Raw genomic sequence first — 12,835 nt, forward strand, 5'->3', positions numbered from 1 at the left:
CTTTTCACCCTCCTAATTTCCTTAAGTGTACTCCTACATCCCCTATACTCCTCGAGGGACTCGCTTGATCCCAGCTGCCTATACCTAACATAGAACATAGAACTGTACAGCACAGTACAGGCCCTTCGGCCCACGATGTTGTGCCGAACCTTTAACCTACTCTAAGATCAAACTAACTACCTACCCTTCATTCTACTATCATCCATGTACCTATCCAAGAGTCGCTTAAATGCCCCTAATGTATCTGCTTCTACTACCACCGCTGGCAGTGCATTCCACGCACCCACCACTCTCTGTGTAAAGAACCTACCTCTGACATCTCCCCGAAGCCTTCCTCCAATCACCTTAAAATTATGCCCCCTGGTGATAGCCTTTTCCACCCTGGGAAAAAGTCTCTGGCTATCCACTCTATCTATGCCTCTCATCATCTTGTACCCCTCTATCAAGTCACCTCTCATCCTTCTTCGCTCCAATGAGAAAAGCCCCAGCTCCCTCAATCTTTCTTCGTAGGACATGCCCTCCAGTCCAGGCAGCATATGCCTCTTTCTTTGTCCTGACCAGACCCTCAATATCCCTCGTCAACCAAGATTCCCGAAACTTGCCAGCCTTGCCCTTCCATCTAACAGGAACATGCCGGCCCTGAACTCTTCCTATCTCTCTTTTAAAAGCCTCCCACTTGCCAGGCGTCCCTTTACCTGTAAACAGCCTCTCCCATTCAACATTTGAGAGTTCCTGTCTGATGCCATCGAAATTAGCCTTCCCCCAATTTCGGACTTCAAGCTGAGGTCCTGTCCTTTTCCATAACTATCTTGAAGCTAATAGAGTTATGGTCACTGGTCCCAAAGTGCTCCCCCATTGACACATGAACCACCTCATTTCCTAAGAGAAGGTCGAGTGTAGCCCCTTCTCTAGTAGGGCCATCACATACTGCTTCAGAAAACTATCCTGGACACACTTAACAAATTCTTCCCCTTCTGATCCCTTAGCACTAAGGCAATCCCAGTCAATATTAGGGAAGTTAAAATCACCTACTATTACAACCCTATAATTCCGACACCTATCTGTGATTTCCCCACATATATGCTCTACCACTTCCCTCTGACTATTGGGGACCTATAGTATAATCCCATCAAAGTGATCATCCTTTTCTTATTTCTAAGTTCTACCCATATGGCCTCGCTGGACATTTCCCCCCGGGATATATTCTCTACGTACTGCCGTGATGTCCTCCCTAATCAATAATGCAACTCCCCCTCCTCTCTTACCTTACCTCCGTCACGCCGGAAAGATCGGTACCCTGGAACATTGAGCTGCCAGTCCTGCCCATCCCTCAACCACGTTTCTGTATTAGCTATAATATCACAATCCCATGTACCGATCCATGCTCTGAGTTCATCTGCCTTACCTGTAAGGCTTCTTGCATTAAAGTAAATGCAGTTTTGCCGACCAGACCTTCCACACTCCCTGTCCTGCCCCTGCCCGGCCTGCCTACTGAACTTACTTGCTTTAACCTCTACATTTGCCTCAACTATCTCATCTGAGAGACTACTACTTTGGGTCCCACCCCCCTGCAAGAATAGTTTAAACCCTCCCGAGTAGTACTAGCAAATCTCCCCGCAAGGATATTCGTCCCCCTCCAGTTTAGATGCAACCCGGTGTAAAAGATGTTGATGTAGTAGATGTTAAAATGCCTCCATTGGTCTAAGCGTACCTCTTGAGTTAAGTTCATAGGGTAACGTGCTCCATACAAAGAAAGATATTTTGACATTCCATTGATCACGATCATTGCTGCTATAACTATTTTCCTCCTCTAAACTCAGCAAAGATCGTTAAGTGTGACTGGTGGATTCTGTTTAGGATAATCTTTTGACTAAAGGCCGCCACTGGGGTCAGACTTCTTAAAAAGCTGTGAAAGCTAAATTCAGTCAAGGGGGAATGGACAACGAGAAGGGTGCAATATATGAGAGAGGAGTTGGGAATTTAATTTCAAGCAATATTGTGCTCTGAAGTGGTGTAACTTAGTATGTCATTATATAATGCAAATACAAAATGTACTGATGGAAATAAGTGAATCTAATCATAATTTCTACATGTTCATCTGATAATCAAGGAGCTTTATGATTCTTATCAACTCATGACTCAGTACCTCTTCAGAGAGATTGAAAAGAAATAGGTGTGCGTTGGAGGCAGGCATTCGGTCCAGATCTCAGAGAATCTCACAGCTCTGGCTTATACTTATTGTACGATAGGGCAGTGTGCCACTGTATCTGCAGGGCCAAGGGGAATGATCTGTGGAGTGGGACTATTTTGATAGCTCTTTCAAAAGACTGACTCAAGCATGATGGGCCAAATGGCTGCCTTTTGTGCTGTACAATTCTATGATTCTATAAAAGTTAAAATGCTCAGACCATTTATGATGCTACTGAGCCCAAGAAAACTTGAATTTGAACCATGGAACTTATATACCTCGGCAAATACAAGTTTCAGAAGTTTTTAAGTCATGGGTATTTTTTTCTTACAAAGCAGTTAATCAACGTGCTCAATTTTAAATTGTCATGTTGCATTGTGGCCACGAGTAAGTGGGCTTGAGCAGAGAGCTATCATCATATCCGACTCCAGCAGGCACATTTACACAGCTTACCTTCCGACTAGGGATGGTATATATTTTTGTCCTGTTTAGTATTTGTGGGCTTTCGGGATGCATGCTGTGTATAGTGCATTTCTGGCCATTCCATATCATGATTGTACATACAATCCCAGTGAAACGATGCTTCATTTTCATGAGATTTTGTTTTCTGTTCAGTGTAGCAACCTTGGCTGTAATGGACTAAATCCAGCTGGCACAAAGTATTAAACTTTACTCAATTCTTACTTTATAGTTGCCAAAAAGATGAGGAAAAGAGAAAAACAGAAGAAGAGGAAAGCATATGAACCTAAACTTACTCCCGAAGGTAAATCCACGATCTCAAACATTTTCGGCATGGAGGTTGTATGCCTTGGGTTTTTAAAGTGCAATGACAATGTTGATGAACACTTAACTGTTGGGTTCTGGTTAAGGTCAGCCACCTAAAATTGAAGGCCTGAATCTTCCTCACACCTGTTTACCGAGTGTGGTTTCTGTTAGAATGCTAGGGCAGATGAAAGCAGTGCATTTGGTGCTTACATCACGCATGATCTTGGAGAGTATTTTTTGTTTTGGTAGAACCTGATTTCTAAACCTAACTCCCTTAGTATTTGCCTTCAATCTACTTTGAGGTCAGGCACATGGATGGCACGTATAGGGCGGTGGTCACACCGCAGGTAATGGCAGCACAGGCAGAAAAGGGATGGGTGACCACCAGGCGCAGTAGTAGGCACAGGCAGGTAGTACAGGAGTCCCCTATGGCCATCCCCCTCTCAAACAGATATACTGCTTTGGATACTGTTTGGGGGGGGCGCTGGGGATGACCTCCCAGGGGAAAGCAGCAACAGCCGGGTCCGTGGCACCAAGGATGGCTCTGCTGCACAGCAGGGGGGAAGAAGGAGTGGAAGAGCTATAGTGATGGGGGATTCTATCATAAGGCGTACAGATAGGCGTTGCTGCGGCAGCAAACGTGACTCCAGGATGGTATGTTGTCTCCCTGGTGCTAGGGTCAAGGATGTCACGGAGTGGCTGCAGGACATTCTGAAGGGGGAGGGTGAGCAGTCAGAGGTTGTGGTACACATTGGTACCAACAACATATGTAGGAAAAGGGATGGGGTCCTGCAACAAGAATTTTGGGAGCTTGGTAGCAGATTAAAAAGCAGGACCTCAAAGGTTGTAACCTCTGGATTACTCCCGGTGCCACGTGCTAGTGAGTTTAGAAATAGGAGGATAGAGCAGATGAATGCGTGGCTGAGGAGATGGTGCAAGAGGGAAGGCTTTAGTTTCCTGGATCACTGGGACTGTTTCTGGCAAAGGTAGGACCTGTACAAGTTGGGCGGGTTGCACCTAAACCAGAATGGGACCAACATCCTTGCGAAGAGGTTTGCTAGTTCTGTTGGGGGTGGTTTAAACTAATTTGGCAGGGGGATGGGATACAGAGTGGAGGTGCAGTAAGGGGTAATATAGAACAGAAAGTGAGTCTGCCTGGAAGGCAGAGCAAATATAGACCTGGTAAGGCACAAGTGAAAAATGCAAGATTGGATTGCATCTATTTCAATGCAAGGAGTCTTCCTAGAAAGGCAGATGAATTGAGGGCGTTGATTAGTACATGGGATTATGATATTGCTATCACAGAGACATGGTTGAGGGAGGGACAGGACTGACAGCTCAATATTCCAGGGTATAGAATCTTCAAGCGCGACAGGGCAGGGGATAAAAGAGGAGGTGGCATTGCACTGTTGTTCAAGGAGTCAATTACTGCAGTAAGGAGGGATGATATCTTAGGTTCCTCAAATGAGGCCATTTGGGTAGAACTTAAAAACAAAAAGAAACAATCACTTGGCTCGGTGTGTACTACAGGCCTCCAAATAGTCAAGAAGAGATAGAGGAGCAGATATGTCGGCAAATTTCTGAGAGGTGTGAAAAGAATAGGGTAATAATATTCGGGGATTTCAACTTCCCCAATATTAACTGGGATAGCCTTAGTGCAAAAGGCTTAAAAGGAGTGGAATTCTTAAAATGCATACAGGGGAGCTTTTTGAGCCATTATGTAGAAAGTCCTACAAGGAAAGGGGCAGTATTGGACCTAATCCTAGGGAACAAAGAACAAAGATAATTACAGCACAGGAACAGGCCCTTCGGCCCTCCAAGCCTGCGCCGATCCAGATCCTCTCTCTAAACATGTCGCCTATTTTCTAAGGTTCTGTATCTCTTTTCTTCCTGCCCATTCATGTATCTGTCTAGATACATCTTAAAAGACGCCATCGTGCCCGCATCTACCACCTCCGCTGGCAACGCGTTCCAGGCACCCACCATCCTCTGCGTAAAGAACTGTCCACGCATATCCCCCCTAAACTTTTCCCCTTTCACTTTGAACTCGTGTCCTCTAGTAATTGAATCCCCCACTCTGGGGAAAAAGCCTCTTGCTATCCACCCTGTCTATACCTCTCATGATTTTGTACACCTCAATCAGGTCCCCCCTCAACCTCCGTCTTTCTAATGAAAATAATCCTAATCTACTCAACCTCTCTTCATAGCTAGCGCTCTCCATACCAGGCAACATCCTGGTGAACCTCCTCTGCACCCTCTCCAAAGCATCCACATCCTTTTGGTAATGTGGCGACCAGAACTGCACGCAGTATTCCAAATGTGGCCGAACCAAAGTCCTATACAACTGTAACATGACCTGCCAACTCTTGTACTCAATACCCCGTCCGATGAAGGAAAGCATGCCGTATGCCTTCTTGACCACTCTATTTACCTGCGTTGCCACCTTCAGTGGACCTGAACACCCAAATCTCTCTGTACATCAATTTTCCCCAGGACTTTTCCATTTACTGTATAGTTCACTCTTGAATTGGATCTTCCAAAATGCATCACCTCGCATTTGCCCTGATTGAACTCCATCTGCCATTTCTCTGCCCAACTCTCCAATCTATCTATATTCTGCTGTATTCTCTGACAGTCCACTTCACTATCTGCTACTCCACCAATCTTAGTGTCGTCTGCAAACTTGCTAATCAGTCCACCTATACTTTCCTCCAAATCATTAATGTATATCACAAACAACTGTGGTCCCAGCACGGATCCCTGTGGAACACCACTGGTCACACGTCTCCATTTTGAGAAACTCCCTTCTACTGCTACTCTCTGTCTCCTGTTGCCCAGCCAGTTCTTTATCCATCTAGCTAGTACACCTTGGACCCCATGCGCCTTCACTTTCTCCATCAGCCTGCCATGGGGAACCTTATCAAACGCCTTACTGAAGTCCATGTATATGACATCGACAGCCCTTCCCTCATCAATCAACTTTGTCACTTCCTCAAAGAATTCTATTAAGTTGGTAAGACATGACCTTCCCTGCACAAAACCATGTTGCCTATCACTGATAAGCCCATTTTCTTCCAAATGGGAATAGATCCTATCCCTCAGTATCTTCTCCAGCAGCTTCCCTACCACTGACGTCAGGCTCACCGGTCTATAATTACCTGGATTATCTCTGCTACCCTTCTTAAACAAGGGGACAACATTAGCAATTCTCCAGTCCTCTGGGACCTCACCCGTGTTTAAGGATGCTGCAAAGATATTTGTTAAGGCCCCAGCTATTTCCTCTCTCGCTTCCCTCAGTAACCTGGGATAGATTTCATCCGGACCTGGGGACTTGTCCACCTTAATGCCCTTTAGTATACCCAACACTTCCTCCCTCCTTATGCCGACTTGACCTAGTGTAATCAAACATCTGTTCCTAACCTCAACATCCGTCATGTCCCTCTCCTCGGTGAATACCGATGCAAAGTACTCGTTTAGAATCTCACCCATTTTCTCTGAGTCCAAGCATAACATTCCTCCTTTGTCCTTTAGCGGGCCAATCCTTTCTCTAGTTACCCTCTTTCTCCTTATATATGAATAAAAGGCTTTGGGATTTTCTTTAACCCTGTTTGCTAAAGATATTTCATGACCCCTTTTAGCCTTCTTAATTCCTCGTTTCAGATTGGTCCTACATTCCCGATATTCTTTCAAAGCTTCTTCTTTCATCAGCCGCCTAGACCTTATGTATGCTTCCTTTTTCCTCTTAGCTAGTCTCACAATGAAGCCGGTCAAGTGGTAGAGATGTCAGTGGGGGAGCATTTCGGCGATAGTGACCATAACTCTAAGATTTAAGGTAGTTATGGAAAAGGACAAAGATGGACCAGAAATAAAGGTACTGAATTGGGGGAAGGCTGATTTCAATATGATAAAACAGGATCTGGCCAAAATGGACTGAGAGCAACTACTTGTAGGAAAGTCTACATCACATCAGTGGGAGTCATTCAAAGAGAAAATAGTGAGAGTCCAGAGCCAACATGTACCCGTTAAGGTGAAGGGTAGGACTAACAGGCCCAGGGAACCCTGGATGTCAAGGGATATAGAGCATTGGATCAGGAAAAAAAAAAGACTTACGGCAGATCCCAAGCGCTGAAAACAGCAGAGGCACTAGAGAAGTATAGAAAGTGTAGGGTGGCACTTAAAACAAAAAGTAATTAGGAGAGCGAAGAGGGGGCATGAAATAACACTGGCGGGCAAGATAAAATAAAATACCAAGGCGTTTTATAAGTATATTAAGGGTAAGAGGATAACCAGGGAAAAAGTAGGGTCCATTAGGGACCAACGTGGCAATCTTTGTGTGGAGCCGGAGGATATAGGTGAGGTTTTAAATGATTACTTTTCATCTGTGTTCACTATGGAGAAGGACAATGGTAGGTGTAGAGATCAGGGAGGGGGATTGTGATATACTTGATCACATTAGCATTGAAAGGGAGGAAATATTAGCTGTTTTAGTGGGCTTAAAAGTGAATAAATACTCAGGCCCAGATGAGATGTATCCCAGGCTATTATGTGAGGCAAGGGAGGAGATAGCAGGGGCTTTGACAGAAATTTTCAAATCCTCTCTGGCCACAGGAGAGGTACCAGAGGACTGGAAGACAGCAAATGTGGTACCATTATTCAAGAAGGGTAGTAGTGATAAACCAGGTAATTACAGGCTGGTGAGTCTAACATCAGCGGTTGGGAAAATATTGGAAAAAATTCTGAGGGACAGGATTAATCTTCACTTGGAGAGGCAGGGATTAATCAGGGATAGTCAGCATGGCTTTGTCAGGGGGAGATTGTGTCTAACTAACTTTATTGAGTTTTTCGAGGCAGTGACTAGATGTCTAGATGAGAGTAAAGCAGTAGATGTAGTATACATGGACTTAAGTAAGGCTTTTGATGAGGTCCCGCATGGGAGATTGGTTAAGAAGGTAAGAGCCCATGGAATCCAGGGCAATTTGGCAAATTGGATCCAAAATTGGCTTTGTGGCAGGAGGCAGAGGGTAATGGTTGAGGGCTGTTTTTACGATTGGAAGCCTGTGACCAGTGGTGTACCACAAGGATCGATGCTGAGACCCTTGCTGTTTGTAGTGTACATTAATGATTTAGACGTGAATATAGGAGGTGTGATCAGTAAGTTCGCAGATGACACGAAAATTGGTGGTGTCGTAAATAGTGAGGAGGAAAGCCTTAGATTACAGGGAGATATAGATGGGCTGGTAAGATGGGCGGAGCAGTGGCAAATGGAATTTAATCCTGAAAAGTGTGAGGTAATGCATTTTGGGAGGCCTAACCAGGCAAGGGAATGCATAATGGATAGTAGGATCCGAGCAAGTATAGAAGGTCAGAGGGACCTTGGTGTACTTGTCCATAGATCACTGAAGACAGCAGCACAGGTAGATAAGGTGGTTAGGAAGGCATATGGGATACTTGCCTTTATTAGCCGAGGCATAGATTAGAAGAGCAGGGAGGTATTGATGGAGCTGTATAAAACACTAGTTAGGCCACAGCTGGAGTACTGTGTACAGTTCTGGGCATCACACTATAGGAAGGATGTGATTGCACTGGAGAGGGTGCAGAGGAGATTCACCAGGATATTGCCTGGGCTGGAGCATTTCAGCTATGAAGAGAGACTGAAAGGCTAGGGTTGTTAGCCTTAGAGCAGAAAAGGCTGAAGGGGCATTGGTTAGATAGGAGGAAACTTTTTCCCTTTGCGGAGGGGTCAAGAACCAGGGGGCATAGATTTAGGGTAAGGGGCCGGAGGTTTAGAGGAGATTTGAGGGAACATTTTTTCACAGAGGGTGGTTGGAATCTGGAACACACTGCCTGAAGAGGTGGTAGAGGCAGGAACCCTCAACATTTAAGAAGTATTTAGATGACCACTTGAAACGCCATAGCATACAAGGCTATGGGCCAAGTGCAGGAATATGGGATTCGAATAGTTGGGTGCTGTATGGCCGGCACAGACATGATGGGCCGAAGGGCCTGTTTCTGTGCTGTGTAACTCTTTGACTCTATCTATGATTCAGTGACTAAATCAGTTGGAATCTAGTCACATTGAATTGATTTCCCACTAAGTTGTGTCCCAAAGTTTTGAATTGGATGTGGGTTTTGTAACCTTTGTGCTCTTCATCTTTTGCTGATATTTCTTAGTTTAAGAAGGGTCTCTTTTTATTTCCTTTTTCTTATATTTACTCCAAAAGGTTTCAGTGGTTGTTGCCACTTAAGGACTTCTACTGAATTTTCTTTGCAGCACTTATGGACACTGAAGATAGAACATCCATTAGGCTCTGTATTTATTTTACTATCACCTGCGGAATAAACCTGAAACACATTCTAATTTTGATCAGAGTTAGTATAATTTATATAATCAATGGACTAAACAATTCGGGACAATTTAAGTTATGGTCAATTAGTTACTAGCTGGTGTATTTGATGCAGGCAACACTTATATAGGAATTGAATTTTTACTTGTAAAGGAAAGATTTGCAGGGCTGTGGTGAAAGAGCTGGGGGGTGGGATTAATTGGATAACTTTCAGGGTCAGTACAGGCACGATAGACCGAATGGTCTCCTGTGCTGTATAATTCTCGGAAGCACAGTGAATAATTGAGGACCAAAGGAAGCTGCAGGGAAATAATGATCAGATGGAAAATGTGCTAAAAGGAATTAAAAGTCAGTAAACATGGAGTTAAAAAAAAGTGATATTTTGGGGGGGAAAGCTAGCTGTGGATGGGCAGAGCTGTTTGGAGGTGCAGATTTACAAGGCATAAAGCAGTGTCTCAAATGGGTACGTCCATAAAGAAAAGCTCAGAATACTGAATGTTACGGTAAGAGATACAGAATTTAAAAGGTAAGATGTAAAATGAATTTATATAAAAAATTAACAAGCTTGTATTTATGTAGCACTTCCTGGGAACATTCCAAAGCACTTCATAGCCAGTCAGCACTTTGAAATTTAGTCACTGGTAATTTAGAAAACTAGTTAGCCAGTTTGCACACAGCAAGGTCCCACAGATAGCAATGTGATAATGACCACATTATCTGTTTGTGATGTTGGTTGAGGGATAAACGTTGACATTGGAAAAATTCCCCTACTCTTCAAATAATACCTGAGGATCTTTTCTGCCCATCTGAGTGGGAAAACGGGGCCTCGGTTTAACGTCATATCTGAAAGCTGGCACCTTCGACAGTGCAGTGCTCCCTAATTCTGGACTGGAGTGTCAATCTCGATTGTGCGCTCAAGCCTCTGGAATGGAGCTAACCCATGACCACCCCTCTGAGGTGAGAGTGCTATGGTGGACACCTTGGAAAACCTTAGTAAGACTACACTATAGGAGGGATGTTGAGACAGTGGCAAGGAAACAATAGACTCATTGAAATGCTGCCTAGTATGAGAAAATACAAATAACAGAAAAGATGTTAAAAATTGAGGCTGATTTCGTTAGAACAGATTAGAGGATGTTTTGATTAAGTTTAAAATATGAAAAGATGGGACAAAGTAGAAACGGCTTGCTTGCAACGATTGAGGGCTCCAGAATGATGAGGCGTAGATATAAAGCCTGACTTCAGTCCAAAATTTCGCCTTTTACTAATTTGAGGTTTCGTCCCTTTGTTCTCGTAATATTTATGGGTGAAAGTGGTATTTCACTGAACAAGTTATCTAGAGGCACAGGCTAATGCCCTGGGACGTGTGTTCAAATCCCACCACGGCAGCTGGTGAAATGTAAATTTAGAAAACTAGTTAACCAGTTTGCACACAGCAAGATCCCACAGACAGCAATGTGATAATGACCACATTATCTGTTTGTGACAGGGCCCTCAACCGTGTCCGGCCCATTTCCCGCACCTCTACCCTCACCCCTTCCCCTCCCTCCCAGAATCGTGACAGGGTTCCCCTTGTCCTCACTTTCCACCCCATCAGCCTCCATATCCAAAGGATCATCCTCCACCATTTCCGCCACCTCCAGCGTGATGCCACTACCAAACGCATCTTCCCCTCCCTTCCCCTGTCAGCATTCCGAAGGGATCGATCCCTCCGCGACACCCTGGTCCACTCCTCCATTACCCCCACCACCTCGTCCTCATCCCATGGCACCTTCCCCTGCAATCGCAGGAGGTGTAATACCTGCCCATTTACCTCCTTTCTCCTCACTATCCCAGGCCCCAAACACTCCTTTCAGGTGAAGCAGCGATTTACTTGTACTTCTTTCAATGTAGTATACTGTATTCGCTGCTCACAGTGTGGTCTCCTCTACATTGGGAAGACCAAACGCAGACTGGGTGACCGCTTTGCGGAACACCTCAGCTCAGTCCGCAAGCAGGACCCTGAGCTTGCGGTTGCTTGCCATTTCAACACTCCCCCCTGCTCTCATGCTCACATCTCTGTCCTGGGATTGCTGCAGTGTTCCAGTGAACATCAACGCAAGCTCGTGGAACAGCATCTCATTCACCGATTAGGCACACTGCAGCCTGCCGGACTGTACATTGAGTTCAATCATTTCAGAGCATGACGGGCCCCCCATTTTACTTTTATTTTTAGTTATTTTTTCTGTTTTTTTTCTTTTTTACATTTTTTACAATCTTTTTTTCTTTGTGTTTATTTCATTTCATCTTAGTTTGTTCAGTTTGCTTACCCACTGTTTTTTTTCATGTTTGTACTTGCTGCTGTTCAATCTTCAGTCCGTTAACACCCTATCTGTACTAATGCTTTGTCTTTCAACACACCATTAACATATTGTTTGCCTTTGCTCCATGACCTTTTGGTCAGCTATGTGGCCTTGTCCAATCTACACCTTCTCCTTTGTTATCTCTTGCCCCACCCCCGCCTCACTTGCTTATAACCGTTGACATTTCTAATATTTGCTAGTTCCGAAGAAGGGTCACTGACCCGAAACGTTAACTCTGTTTCTCTTTCCACAGATGCTGCCAGACCTGCTGAGTGGTTCCAGCATTTCTTGTTTTCATTTCAGATTTCCAGCATCCGCAGTATTTTGCTTTCATTATCTGTTTGTGATGTTGATTGAGGGATAAATGTTGCCATTGGAAAATTTCCCCTGCTCTTCAAATAATGGGCGGCACAGTGGCGCAGTGGTTAGCACCGCAACCTCACAGCTCCAGCGACCCGGGGTCAGTTCTGGGTACTGCCTGTGTGGAGTTTGCAAGTTCTCCCTGTGGGTTTTCACCGGGTGCTGCGGTTTCCTCCCACAGCCAAAGACTTGCAGGTCGATAAGTAAATTGGCCATTATAAATTGCCCCTGGTATAGGTAGGGGAATATAGGGATAGGCGGGGATGTGGTAGGAATATGGGATTATTGTAGGATTAGTATAAATAGGTGGTTGATGGTCGGCACAGACTCGGTGGGCCAAAGGGCCTGTTTCAGTGCTGTATCTCTAAATAAAATAAAAATACTTGAGGATCTTTTCTGCCCATCTGAGTGGGAAAATGGGGCCTCGGTTTAACGTCATATCTAGAAAAAAAAATCTGGAATTGAAAGTTAGTTTCATGGCACCGTTACTGAGACTATCAATTGTCCTTATAAAAAAAAAATTGGTTCACTCATGTCCTTTAGGGAAGAAATCTGTCATCCTACATGGTCTGTCCTACATGTGACTCCAGACCCACAGCAAGGAGGTTGACTTTTAACTGCCCTCTGAAATGACCGAGCAAGCCGCACAGTTATCAAAGGCAATGAGGGATGGGCAACAAATGCTGGCCATGCCAGCGACGTCCACATCCCATGAAAGAATTTTTAAAAATTGTTTTGAAGTAACTTTTGCAGGTTTACCTTTTCTGTAATAGTTTTCTATGTGATATCAGTTGCTTCCTTTTGAAGATGAAAAACTAATTGTTCCAATTTTTGCT

The 12,835-nt window shown here is 44.5% G+C and overlaps 1 protein-coding gene across 1 annotated transcript in view; it reads left to right on the forward strand.

Moving 5' to 3' along the window:
* The window catches only part of LOC137368865 (nipped-B-like protein), a 693,066-nt gene that overhangs the window by 273,810 nt on the left and 406,421 nt on the right, over positions 1 to 12,835 (forward strand). The window contains exon 13 of the mRNA XM_068029073.1: positions 2,880 to 2,951. Within this exon, the coding sequence (XP_067885174.1) occupies positions 2,880 to 2,951 (72 nt within the window). The remainder of the gene's footprint in view (positions 1 to 2,879; positions 2,952 to 12,835) is intronic.

This window comes from Heterodontus francisci, chromosome 4, assembly GCF_036365525.1.
Source record: "Heterodontus francisci isolate sHetFra1 chromosome 4, sHetFra1.hap1, whole genome shotgun sequence".
NCBI classification, from domain to species: Eukaryota; Metazoa; Chordata; class Chondrichthyes; order Heterodontiformes; family Heterodontidae; genus Heterodontus; species Heterodontus francisci.